The following is a 17,891-nucleotide window of genomic DNA, read 5'->3' on the forward strand; positions in this document are numbered from 1 at the left end:
TGCTACCTAGAAACTCTAGGGTCCCTCCCTTTCTGGCTCAGTCGCACACCGGCGCGGTGACTGCCGGAAGTGATGCCGCGGTGGTTGCCGGGATCGCGGTGATGTGGCCACCCCCCTTACCCCTCCCCGTCCCGGGATGTCGGAAGAAACCCGACAGAGCAAATTGGCTGCGGCCAAGAAAAAGGTAAAACGTGCCGGGTCGCGGCTCCCTGACCCAGCCAAAGGCCCCTCGGACGGCCGGGCCGTGGCCAGAATCTTTGCTGCCCCTGAGGCACACGGGGCTAGCCCCGTGACGCCCCTTGGCGCCCCCCACCCCAAGTCGTCTCAGCCAGTCCCGCCCCCCGGCTGCCCAGCCCCCGCCCTCGCCCGCCGCCCCCGGTGACTTTGGGCTGGTGACTCCCCGGGCTCCCTGCTCCAGGTTTGGCCCTAGCCTTCTGCCACCCAGAAGCGGAGGACCTGGGCTCTCCAGGCCGGTCCCGGTGTCCAGGGACCTCGGTCCCAGCCCTGCTTTCCCCTCCCCCACCGCGGAGCGGCGACTCGGGCGTTGGTAGGGAGGAGGGGAATGTAGTTACGTCACAATCCCCCTCGGAACTGTCATTAGCGCCAGGAGCCCCGGTGTTTGGTCTTACTACCCAGTCTCCCAGTGTTTTCATACCCTTTCCGGTTTCTCCGGTCGCGGCGCAAATTTCCAGCTTGAAGGGGACTGGGGACTATGGGACCTAGGTGGGAGAGGTTTCAGGAGCCCTTACTCTAGACTGTACCCCATCCTTAAACATTGACTACACCAGTGATCATGGAACATTGATAACACCTTGGTGACAATGGGGAGAGTGTGTTTTCTTTGGTATGGTTTCCTTTTAGGTTTCTACTGTCCAGAAAGACTTTCACATATTAAATCTGAATTCTCTACCTCACATTTTAATTCCTTATGATTCTGGACCAGAGTCCCCCCCGCCTCCCCCCCATCAATCAGTGCTCTTTGGAGTGAGATCTGCTTATCCTCTGTGGAACTGATCTCTGGAACCTGAATTTCATAGGTGGGAATCTTCCCCAAATCATCATCTCAACATGGAGTGTTCTGAGGGCCACAGGATAATATAGAACTGAAGCATCAATTGTGCTTGATTCTTTTGAGAAAGAAAAATCCTTTTATAGTAATGTACTAGGGATGACATTTGTGTAGATTTGTAAGATTATGATAGACTTCTCTCTGAAATGGTGCTTGGATTGTCCTCTTTCTGTTAGGTTTCCACATTCACTAGGTGTGTGCCTTTACTGCCTTCTGCCATCAGGATACGTTGATATAAAAGTTTGATAAATACCAATGTGCAGCTTTAACAGATTTGTAGGAAAGGACTCTAAAGTCAGATTACTCAGATGTTATTTTTCCCACCTTTTCCACCTCCACCTCTGGTTTTGCCTTTTGGCACCTGCTGATTTCATGGCATAACCCCAGAACTCGGAGTCAGAAGACTAAGTTTAAATTCCATTATTGCCTAAGTTTAAATTCCATTATTGCCTTTTCTTTTCTTAGTCATGTTATCAGTCTATTTCTGCAGTCACTGAGAATTACAACACCTTGTAGGGCTGTTGGTGGCATTAAGTCAGATGGCGAGTATGGGAGTATATTGTAAACTACAAAGTTGGACATGAATACAGGGGTTTATAGTTCTCATGAGCCCCACTGATTTTCCTTTCTGTAGTTGAGGGAGTATCAGCAGAAGAACAGCCCTGGTGTAGGAGCAAAGAAGAAAAGGAAGATTAAAAATGGCAGTAGCCCTGAGACTACCACTTCCAATGATTGTCACTCTCCTGAGGATGTGAGTACTGGCTGGCCAGGTTCCTGGGGCCAGGGGTGTTTGAGGGGCAGTAGAGGGTGGTGGTTGATACTGTGGAGGAGATGTCAGGTACGGATTTGAATCCTACCTCTCCCTCTGCTGGGAATATGCCCCATCAATAAAGTTGGGGTAATAATGTCTTAACACTGGTGACACTGGAATGAGATGGTTGATTTTTTTTGTTTCTTTTAAGGGTTTATTTATTTGAGAGAGAGCAGGGGGAGGGGCAAAGGAAGAGGGAGAGAGAATCCTCAAGCAGACTCCCTGCTGAGCACGGAGCCTGATGTCTGGCTGGATCCCATGACTCTGAGATCATGACCTGAGCCGGAAGAACTCAGGAGTCGGACACTTAACCAACTAAGCTGTCCAGATGCCCCATTGATGTTGTTTTTATATTAATCCCTTAGGGCCTGGTGTGGGATAAGCATTCAGTCAAGGGTAGTCCTATTTGACATACTGACCTGGTGACTTTCCTCATCCCTGGCTTCAGGGGGGAAGCCAGGCAGTGAGAATAGCCATCTGCCATCACACTGTCCCTATAGGAAGCACCAAAAGAGACCCAGGGTGTAGCAAGGAGACCAAGCATTTGGGTTAGGTGACAGTGAATTTTGAGTCCATCTTTGCCACCAGTTTGCTGGGCGACCTCAGGAAAATCACTTCCTCCCCTGGGCCCAGTTTCCTCTTCTGTAAGATGATATTGTTGGAGCAGATCAGTGTCTTTCAGACTTCTAGCTGGAGCTCCCTTTGTTCAAGCGAACCCTCCATGGAAGTCTGGTTTTTAAAATGGAGTTGCAAGCCTGTCAGATTTGTCCCCAGCACCCGGGTCTGAGGAGAGGGTCTGATGAATGTATTAAAATAACACCTGCATTGGGCTGGTGATCGCGTTCTCGGTCTCGTTCAGGGGACTTTTCCATCTGGGTACATTGATTTCTGCCTCCAGCACGGCAGCAGGTGGCTGTTTGGGAAGGCAGCACAGGCCATGGATTTGTTGCCCTCTCTCTTCTCCAGCATTTCATCTTCCTGAACCCACTTCTTCCTTCCCTGACTCTCTCACCTCTCTCTAAGCCACTCTTCTCTCTCCCCTTGCCCTTGTTTCTCCCTTCTCGCCTCCTGTAGATTCAGGATATTCTGAAGGTGCTGGTGTCCGACCTTAACCGCTCCAATGGGGTAGCGCTCCCCCCATTGGACAAGTGGAAGGTGAGGCAGTGCCGAACCCCCTCTCTGGCTTGCTCTCTCCCAGCTGTGCATGCCCCAAGGCTTCTCTGGTTTGGGGGAATACTTTGCCTCTGGCTTATTTTATGTTGCTGTCATTAACCCTCAGCCTGTTCATGTCTGCTTTTTTTTTCACCTGCTTGGTTGATTGGGTTTTTTTCCTTCCCCCACATCTTTTATCATTTTGAAGAAGATGTGAGACACATCTTGAAGTTTAAAGGTAACTTGGGAAAGCTTCCAGAGCAGGTGTGTGGGATTTGGCTTTTTCTAGCCTTGGGTATGAATACCCAGTGGCGCGTCAGATTTGGATTAAATAAAAGCAAACCTTCACACTTGCCCTTTGGGCACCTGTCCCCCAAAAGATGAATAGACTGCATAGCAGTTTGTCCTTTTTTTGAATTGGATTAGTTCATTTTGGTTGGAGAGTAGGTAGTGTAGGGTTAAGACAAAGGGAGTGTATGTTATAGTTACAAGGACTGAGGTTATTTTTTCAGAGGAATTAACTGGAAAGCATGTGAAGTTAACCAAACATGAGTGACCAGGACATCCCGCCTGCCCCTATTCTCAAAAATCAGTTCAACACTGGGCTGTGTGTTCAATGGGTCCTTGCTAGGAGAGGCAGTTGGCTAGGTGCTCAAGAAAAAGAGGTAAACCAGGTTGAATGCATACTTAGGGAGGCAGAGACCCTGCTGCAAGAAGCAAGGTAAGATGTGGCAACATTCCAGGTGCTTAACTGAGGGTAAGGTTGGTTCTAAATGAACTCGAGACTGATGGGAAGATTAGAGGCGGGTAGCATTCATCCATATGGAGAGTGGGGGAAAGGGAATCCCAGGCAGCCGGAGGGTGGAATGCAGGTAACAGTTTGCATTATGATCTCACAGAGTATCTCCCAGAAAGGCAGGGAGCCTGGGTGGGTTCTCTGGACATGACATTGGTACTTCCTCCTGGGACACTGGCCAGGCCAGGGGCGTAGGGCTGAAACGCAGCCACGTCCAGTTAGAGATGGGCATGGAGAGAGAGCAGGGGACAGAGCCCTGCGTGCTGGTGTTAGAGGCTTTCACTCCCAGGGACTGCTCACGCCTGGGTGATCGGGTCTGTCTAGGTGCTGTGACTGACTCATCGTGTGGGCTCAGAGGAGCTGCTGAGAGGCACAGGGAGGAGGGGAGCCTAGGCCTGGGGCAGTCCTGAAGCTCGTATTTGCGCTGAGTTCTAGGATTCTGTGCCCGCTGCCCGCATCCCTCTATTGTCCTGGAAAGGAAAACCCAGATTACTCTTGTGGGTTTTTTTTTTTTTAATTTATTTATTCATGACAGAGAGAGAGAGAGAGGCAGAGACATAGGCAGAGGGAGAAGCAGGCTCCATGCAGGAAGCCCGATGTGGGACTCGATCCGGGACTCCAGGTTCATGCCCTGGGTGGAAGGTGGTGCTAAACTGCTGAGCCACCCAGGGATCCCATCTCTTGTGGTTTTTAGATCCAATCTTCTATCAGTGATTGTTTCCCACTTAAGTTTTCTGTCCTGGCAATGCTGGCTTGTGGTTGCAGGATCCTGGACAGAGAGCTGATAGCATTTCCAGAAGTGGGGAATCATGAAGAAATAAAAAAAATATTAACAGTACATTTGGAGGAGTGGCGAGTGATTTTTTTAAATACCCCCCTACTTTTGCTGTAAGACCTAAAATTGTGAAATATCTTGGTTGGTCACAAAATCGTCATTATAGATATAGATATATATATTTAAATCTTCAGGTAATCACTTTTTTCTTTTCTGAACGTCATTGTATCTAGTGCTAGGGATCAGGGGGATCTCAAGATGCCAGGAGGCACCCAGAGCTTGCAGGGCCCAGGGCTGGAAGTGCCCTACCTCCCCCAAAGTCTCATGCCTCAGCCAGCTGCTGAGCCTCTGCTCTTATCTAGGATTCTGTTGAACAGGTTGTCAAGACAACGCCAGGTTCCAGGGTCAAAGGTCACAGCATGGACAGTAAACATGCAAATTGCTCAGATTCATCCTCAGCTCCCTGGGCTCTGCGGCACTTGCTCTGAGGAGGGCAGCAGATGCGTCCAGAAAGCAGCGAGCCCTGGGCTGAGAGAGAGAGAGACAGACAGACAGGCACACGTGTGGCCTCTTCCTCCCGCTCCTGGCCTCACTGGCCAGGCCTTGGCTCCCTAGTGCTCCCCTCTTCAAACTTGAGCTTATCAGCCATCTTCCCCATCTCTCCACTCATCTTTACTCATCATCAGACATTAGATCTGTAGAGCCAGGTGCTTGGACTGAGTGTGTCAGACCTGAGCCTGGAAGGAGGCTGGGTAGGGCCCTGGTCAAGCAAGTGGGTTCAGGTGGGGAAAAGGGAGCAGTTTCTCTGTGGCTCCTTGTGTCCCATTCCAGGATCGTTCTCCAGGATACCAAGAGTCAGAGGGCAGGCATCTTACCTCTGGTTTCTCAGGTTGGTTCCTGGTTGGTAGGTGTTTTGGAGCTAGGAGGTTGGGGTGTGGGTGTAGTAGCCATGTTTTTCTTTTCACCTGCAGGAGTAGGGTGAGGCTTCTAGTTGGGTAACTTCCTTCCCAGGAAAGGCCTGAATTGAACAAATACAGCCAGGAGTTGGAAGGAGGAGGGGGGAAGGGAAAAGAGAGCAGAGAGGAAGGAGGCAAAGAGTGGAACTGACCACATCTCCTTCAGTACCACCACCCTCTGCCTGGCAGGGGCCCAGGGGGGTGTCACCCTGGCATTCCAGAAGAACAGGGCCTGCCTTCTCCCTGACTGGGCACCCTGTCTTCCACCTGCTGTGGCTGCCACAGGTCAGAGCATGGTACTGTCTCTTGCTGAGCTCTACGGAGAACAAGGCCCTCATGTGTTCATGAGGGAGGTCTTGCAGACCTTGCTTTGAGCTTTGGCCATCCAGAAGGCTGCAGGCGGCCCTCGGCTTGGGTGAGTCATAGCCGCACTCCAGAGTGGCTCCCAGCATGTGTGACTGTCACTCTGACCACAGCAATGCCTGTCCTGCCTGCTCTGCATCCCTGCGTCCATGGCAGCAAGGCACCTTCTTACCTGCATGGCCCCTAACCCCCTGCCTGCTCTGTTCTGTGACAGGCGCCCAAAGACCGCGCCGCTCCTGCTGCACCAACTGTTGATGACACCGTGTCACCTGGCGGTGTCCCTTCCCCCTGTGCTAGTCTCCCTCGTGTCACCAGCATGACATCAAATCAGGTTTGTGCCTCCTCCCCCTTTGCCGCCCCCACTGTATGTTCACCCCCTCCTCTTCCTCAGAGGACTGTACCTGCTTTGGGTCCTCTTCCCATTCTTCAGGTAGCTTGGTTCCTAGAGCAGAGTGCCCTTCTGGAGGACTGAGGTGGGGGAAGCCAAGACCAGGTCTTTCCCTGAAGTTTGGGAAGTTGGCAGGTTATCAGAATGAGCTTGCCTCCCCCTGCCCCTGGGTGGTCTTACCAGCAATTGAGTGACCACCTCATGTGTTTCTTCCTGAACAGAACCATGATGCAGAAAATGGTCCTATCCTCATAGATGATAGCAAGTGAGTATCTCCCATGAGGGCAGTGGTCCCTGGGCCCAGGCGTTGGGGCAGGCCTCTGCCTGAGACCCCCTCTTTCCCGCTGGGCCTCCTGAACCCCTGACTTTCATGTTCATCCCCAGATGTCTGTCCTCTACCGAGAGCCTGCGACAGCTTTCTCAGCAGCTCAATGGTCTTGTGTCCGAGGTACCCCAGAACTTGAAACCCAAAGTGGGAGGGAAATGGGGAGGGAGAATATGACAGAAAGAAACTGAGGCAGAGATTTCCCAAGAGGGAGGGAAGAGCTCAGGAGTAGCCAGCTCACTGGGTAATGTTTGCCTGACTCCTCTCCCCTTTGAAGTCTTCCCTTTGAAGCTCCCCCAGGTAAAGGGGTCCGACCTTGAGGCTGCTTACATCATTTGACCTCTCTGCAGAAAGTGCATAATGAGAGCTGCCCAGGAGGGGATGGATGATGACGGGGGGCTAAGAACCAGGAGGAGTGGCACAAAGGAGGGGTTAGTTAGGCAGAAAAGTTTGCAGCTGATGGGCAGGATGAGGAGTCAGAGGGCTTAGGTACTGGGGCGGGCAGAGTGCGCCTCCATGTGAGCCCTTTCGTGTCTCCTAGTCTTCATCCTACATCAATGGGGAGGGCCTGGCATCTTCTGCTAACATAAAGGATCTAGAGGTAAGTGGCACTAGACCATGGTCTCAGGACCCTGCAGGCCAGCCCCCATCTCCTCCCACAGCGGGGGCTGGGTGCCCCGCTGCCAGCCCAGACAGCCCCCAACCCTAATGACTGCTCTCTCTACCTCTCCCCAACCCTCGTCCAACTCCTCCTCCTCCTCCTCCTCTGCATGCGCCTCAGAGCCGGTACCAAGAGCTATCACTAGCCCTGGACTCCAGCAATCTAACAAACAAACAACTCAGTAGCAAGATAGAGGAATTGGTAAGAGTCCAGTGGGGTCCCCTGATTCCACACTGCCAATCTGGGGCTCCAGTTTTTCCCTGGGGCTCTGAAGAAAGGGGCTGGGGGACCCTGGTGCTAAGGGAGAATGGGGTGTCGGGGGGTTTGAGTCTCAGGTGGAGGGACCCCAGAGCATGCGGCATGGCTCTCTGTGGCTGCCTTCTTTGCCTCCTTCTGTTCTCCGGACACCCCTGCTTGAGTCCTTTCCATACTTGCCCCAGGGCTGTAGCCTCTGGAGGAAGCACTGGCTTGGCTGGTGTGCTCCTGCCCTGACCCAACCCCTAATTTGCTCCATCTTTGAACTTGGATGAGTCACCTTTCCTCTCTGGGCTTCAGTCTCCTGAGGAGGTAGAATTAGAGGTGTCCAAGGTCCCCTTTAGCTCAGAGAATCAGGTCCTTCTCATTCCTGTATCCCTGCTATTAAGAACAGAACCTGGCCTGTGGGTACTTAGGCCCAGGGTGCTCAGTAAATACTTGTTGAATGAAAGCACCCTTCCAAATCACGAGCTACCAGAAGGGTAGTCTCTTGCTTCTCAACTCCTGTTTCTGGAGGTTTATCCCTGTCCTTTCACAAGGACTCTCATCTGTGTAGCTGTGAGCAAAACTACCCAAGACCCAAAGTCTTTTCTTGGGAGCTTGAGGAGACTCTTATCAGTTCGTGTCCACATGAAGTTTCCCCTTTGAAACCCATTCCTGGCCCCTGCCCATCCCTCAGTCTTGGTGTGCAGAGGGCAGTGAAAGGGAATAGACCGAGTTACCTCTCTTTGGCTCTCCCCACAGAAACAACAGAACCAGGAAACTCTGGATCAACTGGAAAAAGTAACATGATATCTTTTGTCTGCTGATTATGTGGCAGAGGCGTTTGGGGAGGATTCAGATGTAGAGGCCCATTCTCATCTTGGTCTGCTCCCAGCCTGGAGGAATAAAAGGCCCCCTTGTGTCCCCCACCCCTTCCCTACCCCTGCCCTCCTCCCACTACCTGCCACCACGCCCCCCTCCCCCCCAGTCTGGCCACATTGTTGGGCCTATCCTGCTCCACTGATGGCATATTTTGGGATCACGTCCTTTGCTGTTTCATCTCTGCCCCCTTCCAGTCAAGGATGTTGTGTCCTCCTTCCTGCAGGAGAAGAAGGAGTTTGAACAGAAGCTTGCAAAGGAGCAGGGGTCTCTAAGGGAGCAGCTGCAGGTGTGTGGAGCTGGGATCTCCCTCCTGCCCCCAGGAAATGCTTCCATCCCCTCTCTTCAGCACCCCTTTACCTTCTTTCCCAAAGGTTCACATTCAGACCATAGGGATTCTGGTGTCTGAGAAGACCGAATTACAGACAGCCCTGGTCCACACACAGCAGGCAGCCAGGCAGAAAGCAGGTGGGAGTCTAGACATCCTCCCACCCCATAGCCTGGCACGTTGGCAGGCCTTTGGTGGGATTCCTTCCTGGGCTCCTCTTTGAACTCTGTCATTCCAGGAGAGTCTGAAGATCTTGCTAGTCGCCTGCAGTCTTCCCGCCAGCGTGTCAGTGAGCTGGAGCGCACATTGTCTGCTGTCTCCACACAGCAGAAGCAGGTGGACAGGGTGAGCCCAGCTTCTGACCCACCTGGCTGGAGGTGCAGCTTCCCCGACAGGGGAAGGGGAAAGGTCCCTTCCACACGGTGGAGTGTCTTCCTGCCCACAAGGCAGCATGGGCTGTTTCTTGCTGCTTTAAAGTTTTGAGGTGGTTAGAAGCAACCAGGGCTGAGCTGACTGTCTTGGGGGACTTAGCAGTTGGGGCTGCTTTCTGGACTGAGCACTGAATGTAGAGTCCAGATCCTGAGAGACAGCCCTGCCCCCTTCACTGGCTGTGGGTCTTGGCTGAGTACAGAACAGTCTTTTTCGTATGTTACCATTTGTATAGGAAGGGAAGTATGTGTGTAATACAAGGTGTGTGAAAGGAATTATAAAAACCCAGGGAGAGGAACAGATCACCTCTGTACAGTCTGAGTGGTGGGCCGTATGAACAGATCATTCAAAAAAGGGACAGAGGATCACAATGCAAATTTAATTCCACTCCTTATCCCTGCTTCCCCAACCCAGGGAGAAAATGTAGGTGAAGAATCAGACGGACTGGATGTTTAATTCTAGCTTTCCGATGGGGATTTTAGGCAAACGACTGAATCTGTGATATTCTGTGTTGTTCACCTGTAAAAACAGACACAATCGTGCCTACCCCATGTGGTGGTCGCAAAGCTTGAATGTGATTGTTAGCATGGCAGCTGCTGACATGCTCTGTGAAGGGTCAGGAGTGTTCTGACGCTACTAGTAGTTGATAGCAGTGCCACTGTCTGGGCCTCTGCTGGCCAGCTCTGAATCTCTCCCACCCTTACCAAGTTCTAGTCCACGGCACATGACAACTTGGGCTTGGACATGGCTTTGAACAAAGTGTCAAGTGTGGCTAGGGTGGGTGAAGAAGTGTGGCTGCATCTTCTGCTGCCCAGCCCATGCCTGACCCTGCCTTTCTGTATCTGCAGCACAACAAGGACTTAACCAAAGAGCGAGACACCCTCAAGCTGGAGTTATATAAGAACAAGTAGGACAGCGGGGCTGGCAAGTGGGAGGGCTACAGGGGAAGGGGGGCACCGCATACGGCTTAGAACACGCACAGAGCTGGACTCCAGGCCCAGCTGTGCCGCCAGCACAGGCTGTGGCCTTGGGCCTCGCGGGTCTTCTCTCTGGCCTGCTCGTTGGGCTTCATGTTCCCCGGGGGCCCCTTCCGACCGTTCTGTGGCCCCGTGGCAAGTGTGGTGGGTTGATCACCAGAGTACTCCTTTCTGTTCTGTACTCATACCTACCTTTGCTCTCTCTGGCCATAGCAAAAACAATGAGGACCTGAAGCAGCAGAACTCAGAACTGGAAGAGAAGCTTCAGGTGATGGTGAGAGAGAAGGCAGCCATGCAGCTCGGGATGGAGGAGCTGCAAAAGAAGCTGGAGATGTCGGAGCTCCTGCTGCAGCAGGTGAGGCCGAAGCCCCAGGGAGTCTGGGTCCCATCTGTCTGGGGCCGTGGTCTCCCGGGATTGTGATGGCCAGCCGTTAGCCAGAAGCTGGAATATTTGGGTCCTTGTTCTGGCCCTGCTATAGAATCCTGCTGCAGATGTTGATCAAAATCTACAAATTGGAGCCCTGTGCAGCAATGTGGACTCAGAATCTCAGGGATGGGGCTTTTTAAATTTTTGTTTTTTAAAGCATCTTGGTTGCAAACCATTGTTCTACAGTTGACAGTCACAAGGCTAGCCCATGAGTCCCCATCTGCTTCCTCTTGGAGGTGGGGCCACCAGGTCATCAGGGTACCTGGGCCAAAGAGCTCCCCTCCATCAGTGTTTATTCACACAGCGATAATCTGCCTTCAGGTCACTTCCTTCAGTGGGGTTCTTCCCTCCCAATCAACACAGGAAAAATTTCATCTCTTTCCTGAGACCTTTAGATACTCGGAGGGGGTGTGTTTGTAGATTCCTTGGCCCTCCCTCAGGTTTTCCCAAGCTCCACAGCCCCAGCTGTTTCTCACATGGTCTGTCACCCTCCTGACGGCTTTTTTTCCTGCATGGGACCAATTGGTTAAGGCTCCTCTTCTGGTCAATCCCCCCAGAGTGAAACATGAGTCTCCAAATTTGGTCTGTCCTGGGCAGCAGGTAGGGCTCTCTACCCATCTCCCTCACCATCTCCCCATCCATTCAGCAGGTGTTGACTGAACATGGCCTCCGCCTGTTCCTAGGCTGGGTAGTCTAACAAATAGCCTGGTAGAGAGAGGAAGTGAGGGCTTGAGGTTGCTCTGAAGTTAATGGACACCCGCACTCTGGGACCTGACCACCCCATTTCTGGGACCAGGGCCAGTTTGTAGCCACCCTCACTATAGCCAGTAAAGAACCTGGAAGAGAATACACACCAGGTTGGCAGGACTGGGAGCTAGAGGAGCACTTACAATGAGTATTTAGTTAACAGAAAGCCTGTGGACCCAATACTAACGTAATGTAAAGGTAGAGATCTGTATCAATGCCAAATTGTACGTTATCCCAGCTCAGATCCTTTTGGGGTGGGGTGCATTACTGCAACAGCCTGGGCTCCCCACATCTAACCTTCTCCTTTTCCATTCTCCAGTTTTCTAGTCAATCCAAAAGCCCTGACAGCAGCCAGGAGTTACACCAGGCCCTGGAAGAGCGGACACAGCTGGAGGCCCACGTCGGGGAGGTGAGGCCTTGCAGAGAGCAGGGGGTGTGGAAGGATGGCCCTAGGTGCTTAGAAGCTGGTTAGGCCCAGCAGCAGCCCCTGCTAACATCTGTGCCCCTTTTTGTAGCTGAGAGATTTACTAAAGCAACTGCAGCTGGAGAGAGACCAGTATGCAGAGACTCTGAAGGAGGAGAATGCCATTTGGCAGCAGAAGATGCAGCAGATGTCTGAACAGGTGAGATGTGACCTTCAGCGCCCCCACCTTAGGCTGCTTGATCTTTCTGGACATCAGTAAAAGGGGAATCCTATCACTTGGTATGCAGCCAGAGGTGGCTGTGCAATTTTTATAGGTGGGAATAGAGAGGGCAATGGTCTTACTTCCCCCCACCCATGTACCCATCCCCCCTGTGATTTGGGCAGATGCACAGATTGAGGGAAGAGAAGGAGCACAGCATGAGTCAGGTGCAGGAGTTGGAGGCCAACTTGGCTGAACTGAAGAACCAGATAGGTAAGCTGAGGCAGGAGGATCTGGGAGCAGGATTGGTGCCAGAGGGCTGGTGAGGATGCCTTCAAATGCCCTAAGGATGTGGGTGGATGGAAGGGGACTGTGGCCCAGGGAAAGAGGTCCGTACTAGGAGTTGGCCAGGTTGGGCAGTGTGCCCGCTGGCAACCACTCCGAATTGTCCTGAGCATAAAAATATTAAAAACTCTTTTCAAAAGTGTCTTGAAAGAGTGCATATCCCCTGAGGGTGAGGGATTGTGAGCCAGGAAGCCAAGGTTTGGGGCGAGGAGGCCCAGTTAGGAGCTGTGGATCAAGAAGAGGGCTTTTTTGAAGGCACAGAGGTGAGAGGCCCCTAGCGTGTGTCCCCCTCCCCCTGCTCCCCACAGTGGTGCCCCCAGCCCAGGAGCCCCCAGCCAGGCCCTTGGAGGAGGAGCAGCAGCGGCTGCACGCCGAGACTGAACAACTACAGAAGGAGCTGGAGAGCCTGGCCGAGCAGGTGCAGGCCCAAGTGAAAGACAACGAAGGTTTGAGTCGCCTGAACCGGGAGCAGGAGCAGCGGCTGCTGGAGCTGGAGCGGGCAGCCGAGTGCTGGGGGGAGCAGGCAGAGGAACGCAAGCAGATTCTGGAGAGCATGCAGAGCGATCGCACCACCATCAGCCGTGCGCTCTCCCAGAACCGCGAGCTCAAGGAGCAGCTGGTTGAGCTGCAGAACGGCTTCGTCAAGCTGGTGTGTAGCCCTTCTCCTCCTAGCCAAGTCTTTTGGTGCTGGGCAAGACAGTTAACCCCTCTAGGCCTTTGTCTCCCCACGTGTAAAATGGGGGAAGGGTGTATGCACCCAATGTGAAAATGGTGCCCTTGAAGGCACCCTGTGAGCCGGAGAGCCCTGCTGAGATGAGTGGGGCAGAGGTGGTGAGGACACCTGCCTCCACTCTTCCCTGCACTGTGGGAGGTAGACTCCATGTTCTGGGGTGGCCACTGACTCCTCTTCTCTCTCCAGTCCAACGAGAACATGGAGATTACTACCGCACTGCAGTCGGAGCAGCATGTCAAGAAGGAGCTGGCCAAGAAGCTGGGCCAGCTGCAGGAGAAGCTGGGAGAGCTAAAGGAGATGGTAACTTACCCCCCACACCAGCTGAGGAAGCCTGGAGGACAAACCTACCTGCTCGGAGGGTGGGAGGTTGCCCAGGATGGTGCAGCTCCAGCCTGTGGGGGGACACCTGACTCCAGAGTCCTTCCAATCCTGCCTGTGGTGCAGGCCCCTTGTCACTCCCAGCTGTCTGACTCTACAGAGTGGGTATCCCTGGGCTGAAGGTCCTCGTCCTGGCTAGAGAGCTCAGGCCCCTAACGAGGTCAAGAGATGGTGCACCTCGGATTCAGCCCTGGATGCTACCCCCAGCTCCACCAGTCACTAGTCGCTTCTCATCTCTCAGCCTCAGGTGTCCTCAGAGATATTAGCATTTTGCTCACAGAGGTGTCAAGGATTATTATTTTTTAAGATTTTACTTATTCATGAGAGACACAGAGAGAGAGAGAGAGAGGCAGAGACACAGGCAGAGGGAGAAGCAGGCTCCATGCAGGAAGCCCGATGTGGGACTCGATCCTGAGTCTCCAGGATCAGGCCCCGGGCTGAAGGGGCCGCTAAACCGCTGAGCCACCCGGGCTGCCCAGGTGTCAAGAATTAAATGAGAAGCATGCCTGTAGTGTGAGGCATTCAGGGCGCACTCAGATGTCCATGGGCGCACTTTGCTTTTCCACTAAAGTGAAAATAGAAGGTGGTCATGAGGCATGAGGAAGGGTAAGGGAAGTGTGGGTCCCTGGATATAGGGGCAGTCACTGAAGTCCTAGAGCGAGGAAGCCAGGGGCCTGGGCGGGCCGCAGAGCCTCCCGCTTTCCTCTCAGCACGGGTGCCAGCCTTAGTCCCTGGGTCTTCCCACAGGTGGAGCTGAAGAGCCAGGAGGCTCAGAATCTACAGCAGCAGCGGGACCAGTACATGAGCCACCTGCAGCAGTATATGGCCGCCTACCAGCAGCTGGCTTCCGACAAGGAGCTGCTGCACAAGCAGGTGCTGCTGCAGACTCAGCTCATGGACCGGCTGCAGCATGAGGAAGTTCAGGGCAAGGTGGCGGCCGAGAAAGCCCTCCAAGAGTTACAGGAGACCCAGGTGAAGGGAGTTCGAGTACTGGGCCCCGAGGGGAGGGCCTGCTACCCGCATCCCTTCTCACTCTTTCCTGGCCCCTCAGGGACGCCTGGAATCTGCCACCCAGCAGAACCAGCAGCTCCAGGCCCAGCTGAGCCTCATGGCTATGCCTGGGGAAGGTGAGTAGGAGAGTGTCCAGGGGAAGAGGACAGAGCCCGAGGAGGAGGAGGGGTGACTTTGAGCAGCACAGAATCAAGTGTGACGGGACCTGTAGGACAGTGAATTCTTCTCTGGGGATGCACTGGCCCCAAGCTTTGTTCCCTGGCCCGCTTTACCTCCCCTGTTGGGTTGTCTGAGGACCCTCCATCTGCCCTGACAGGAGATGGATTGGACAGTGAGGAGAAGGAAGAAGAGGCTGCCCAGCCAAAGCTGAGCATGCCAGAGAACCTGGAGAGCCGAGAGGCCGTGGTGAGCAGACCCCCGCTGCCCCTTCCTCGTCCCACCTTCCCGCTTCCCTCTGTGGTAACCCCCTCCCAGGGGCACCCTCCTTTCTTCTTGGTTCCCTCCCTCAACCTCTCTCAACCCTCAAACCCATGGGACCCAGCGGTCAGCCTCGGCACCATCCTTGAAGCGCAGATGTGCCCACGAAGGCCAGGAGAGGAGGAGCTTCTCTCTGCCTTCCTGCCACCTGGTCACCCTGAGTATCCCCCACAAGAGCACACACACATGTCTCACCTGCAGGTGGCATTTTTTAACTCGGCCTTAGCCAGTGCTGAGGAGGAGCAGGCACGGCTGCGCGGGCAGCTGAAGAAGCAGAAGCTGCGCTGCCAGCGTCTGGCTCACCTGGTGGCCCCAGGCCAGCAGGTGCAGGAGGAGGCCGCAGCCCCCAGTGGTGACAGTGTGCCTGGGGAGACCCACCAGGCCCTTCAGGTGGCCATGGACAAGCTGCAGGTGAGCCAGTCGCTGGCCAGCCCTGGAAGGGTGGGGCCACCAGGGCGGGCTGCCTGACCCTGACCCTGCTGCTCTGGCCACAGGGCCGCTTCCTGGAGCTCATGCAGGAGAAAGTGGAGCTGAAGGAGCGGGTGGAGGAGCTGGAGCATTGCTGCATCCAGCTTTCTGGAGAGACAGACACTATTGGTGAGTGGGAGGGCCAGCACCCGGGGGTGGGGGGAGCCCTGTGATGGGTCCAAGAGCCTGAGCGGCAGCCCGTGTACCCACAGGAGAATACATCGCCCTGTACCAGAATCAGAGGGCAGTGCTGAAGGAACGGCACCGGGAGAAGGAGGAGTACATTAGCCGTCTGGCTCAAGACAAAGAAAACATGAAGGTAGGGGCCCTGAGCATCGCTGGGAGTGGTACAGGGCAGGGGTGGAACTCGGGGGTGCTCAGCACCTCTCCTTCCAGATGAAGCTGCTGGAGCTACAGAAACTGGTGCTATGCCTAGTGAGCGAGCGCAATGAACGGCAGGGCAAGCTCCTGGCAGCTGCCCAGGACCCCGCAGCAGAGCCTGCTACAGCACCCCCAGCCCAAGAGCTTGGTGCTGCCAATGGCCAGGGTGGTGAGTAGAGCCCTCAGGGTGGGTGGGGCGGGGAGAGCTCGCACAGCACTCAGAGCCCTGTTTCTTTCTCTCTCCCTGACCCACAAAGATCTTCGAGAGGTGAGCCTGGCTGACAATGATAATGTGGCACCTCCTCAGGGAGAGGCCCTACCAGGCCACAGTGCCCCTGAGAACCCCACTGCACAGCAAATCATGCAGCTTCTGCAGGAGATGCAGAATCCCCAGCCATACCTAGGTTTAAGCAAGAATCCCTGCGTCCCCTTCTTCTACCGGGCTGATGACAATGACGAGGTGAAGATCCTGGTGATCTAAGAGCCTGACACCAGCAAGCAAAACCTGGAGAAGTGGGGCCGGGGGCTCTGCTCCCACCCTGTCCCTGCCACCCTATCATTCCTTCCCAGTTACCCTTTTATCCCTAAACTAGCAAGATAAGACCCCTGAGAGGGGTGTGAAAAGCCTCCTAATTGGGGGAGACAAATAGGTGCAGACCTCTTGCCACCTTGGCAAGGGCTGTGTCTTTATCTGGACTACTCATCGTTCCAGAAAAACAAAGAGCCAGAGGCTCAATAAAAACATAGTTTATTTAGAGGGCTCCCTTTCTTGGGGGGCAGGGGCTCCCTGGTGGCCTCCTCACCCCCACCAAGCAGTCCTTCAGAGGGGCTCAGGCATCCTCTATTCAGAGGCACTTTGGGGAACAAGTGCTCCCCCTGTCCAGCTCAATGACTGGGCAGCACTCTCCCAGGCCTTAGGACAGTTGGGGCTAACCCAGGCCAGGCAAAGGCATAAGCTGGTGGGGGGGGGGGCTCCCTCCCCAGTGTATATACTGTACCTGTGTAACATTTTGTATATTCTGGGGATAGGGCAGCCCCCTGTATCATAGCAGAGGTTGGAACTGGCAAATGGGGAGGAAGTTCTATTAAATATTTGGGGATGAGGAAACTTATTTATTGATAGCATAGGACAGAGGAAGGAGGCGGGGACGGGGTTCCGCCCAGGTGACTCACAACTTCTGTTTGCTTTTTATTTCGGAATAAATGGATTTAGCCATACTGTTTAGCCTTGTGTGTGCCTGTTTCCAGTCACTGGCCCCTAGGTCCTGGAGTCTGCACTGTGGGCATTGAACAGGGAGCAGATCCTGCCAGCAGAGGGCAGACTTCTGGATTGTGCAAAGCCCCAGTGTCTCTGAGCCTGCCTAGCAAACAGAGCTGTTGGAGATGATCCAGGCCTGTCACCCCCATGCTGCTTGGGGAAGCCTGGGGGATCCCAGGGCCCCTGCCATGCATGGGACTCTAAGGAGCACTCCTGTCTTAATGGTCCAAAGGCTCAGAGCCTGATCTAATCCTGGGTTGGGGAAAGCAGGGTCCTCGCACCAAGAGTGCTGCCTTCCAGTTCAGGCACTTTGCCCTCTCATCACCCTGGCCCTCTGGTGGCCTGTTGTCCTTCCCCTGCACAGTGCGTGCCAGGGGCCCCCAATCCTCCTTCTGGGCTGAGTTGGTGCCCCTGCCCCCTAGTGGGCAGAGCAGGCTTCCCAGAAAGATAACCCATGAATCCGCAGGTGCTTTCCCAGTAGGCCCTGGAAAGGACAGGACCTCTCTTCGCCACTCATCCCAACACCCTAGCAATGGTGGGGCCCTTCCCCACCGCTTCATCCCAAGGTTGAAGCCTTCCCCTTCCCCTGAACTCCACAAAAACACAAGCCAGCAGAGGACAGTCTCCCATCGTCCAGAAATGGGTTTTATTCTCAGCCAAGAGACAGCAAGACTGGTGGCAGAGGACCACACAGCTGCCAGTACAGCGCCCCCCTGTGCTCGAGCGGGGGAGGGACGGAAGAGTGGCCGTCCACAGGCCGGGCATGACAGGGAGGCTCATCGGAGGTGGCACACTTTGGAGAGGGGGATGTCAGGGTGACAGTGTTCCCCTGTAGTTGGACCACAAGACTCCTCAAGGACAGCGTGGTGATTGGTTCCCAACACTAGAGGCGAGGCT

The 17,891-nt window shown here is 54.2% G+C and overlaps 1 protein-coding gene and 1 long non-coding RNA gene across 4 annotated transcripts; one reads left to right on the top strand and one right to left on the bottom strand.

Moving 5' to 3' along the window:
- Nucleotides 1-25: 25 nt before the first annotated feature.
- GOLGA2 (golgin A2) lies at nt 26-16,959 on the top strand. 3 transcript variants are annotated; one of them, XM_038549204.1, is made up of 27 exons: nt 26-184; nt 1,704-1,820; nt 2,955-3,035; nt 6,137-6,253; nt 6,532-6,575; nt 6,695-6,758; nt 7,177-7,236; nt 7,417-7,497; nt 8,296-8,334; nt 8,639-8,701; nt 8,787-8,880; nt 8,979-9,085; nt 10,018-10,076; nt 10,360-10,501; nt 11,640-11,729; nt 11,836-11,943; nt 12,129-12,216; nt 12,597-12,937; nt 13,208-13,321; nt 14,147-14,371; nt 14,451-14,526; nt 14,727-14,815; nt 15,089-15,298; nt 15,382-15,484; nt 15,568-15,674; nt 15,752-15,905; nt 15,994-16,959. In XM_038549204.1, exons 1-27 carry the CDS (start codon nt 137-139, stop codon nt 16,215-16,217), a joined length of 3,045 nt encoding a protein of 1,014 aa, XP_038405132.1. In that variant the 5' UTR covers nt 26-136; the 3' UTR covers nt 16,218-16,959. The 3 variants fall into 3 exon arrangements, with proteins under 3 accessions (XP_038405132.1, XP_038405134.1, XP_038405133.1); XM_038549206.1 differs by lacking the exon at nt 7,417-7,497 and having other exon boundaries at nt 122-184; XM_038549205.1 differs by lacking the exon at nt 2,955-3,035 and having other exon boundaries at nt 122-184.
- Nucleotides 4,382-12,579, bottom strand: LOC102157251. Its single transcript, XR_005364949.1, has 6 exons — nt 10,339-12,579; nt 8,274-8,632; nt 6,324-6,423; nt 5,479-5,621; nt 4,913-5,131; nt 4,382-4,609 (listed from the first exon to the last, which is right to left on the bottom strand). It is a non-coding gene; the product is annotated as an uncharacterized LOC102157251 (long non-coding RNA).
- Nucleotides 16,960-17,891: the final 932 nt, after the last annotated feature.

Source organism: Canis lupus, chromosome 9, assembly GCF_011100685.1.
Source record: "Canis lupus familiaris isolate Mischka breed German Shepherd chromosome 9, alternate assembly UU_Cfam_GSD_1.0, whole genome shotgun sequence".
Lineage (NCBI taxonomy): Eukaryota > Metazoa > Chordata > Mammalia > Carnivora > Canidae > Canis > Canis lupus.

What these genes read in the sequence shown, in the direction of transcription:
- GOLGA2 (XM_038549204.1), top strand. Translation starts at nt 137, where the DNA reads ATGTCGGAAGAAACCCGACAGAGCAAATTGGCTGCGGCCAAGAAAAAG. An exon ending in TCAATGGTCTTGTGTCCGAG is followed by an intron (nt 6,759 to 7,176) that starts GTACCCCAGAAC and finishes CGTGTCTCCTAG; the next exon opens with TCTTCATCCTACATCAATGG. An exon ending in TGGGAGAGCTAAAGGAGATG is followed by an intron (nt 13,322 to 14,146) that starts GTAACTTACCCC and finishes GTCTTCCCACAG; the next exon opens with GTGGAGCTGAAGAGCCAGGA.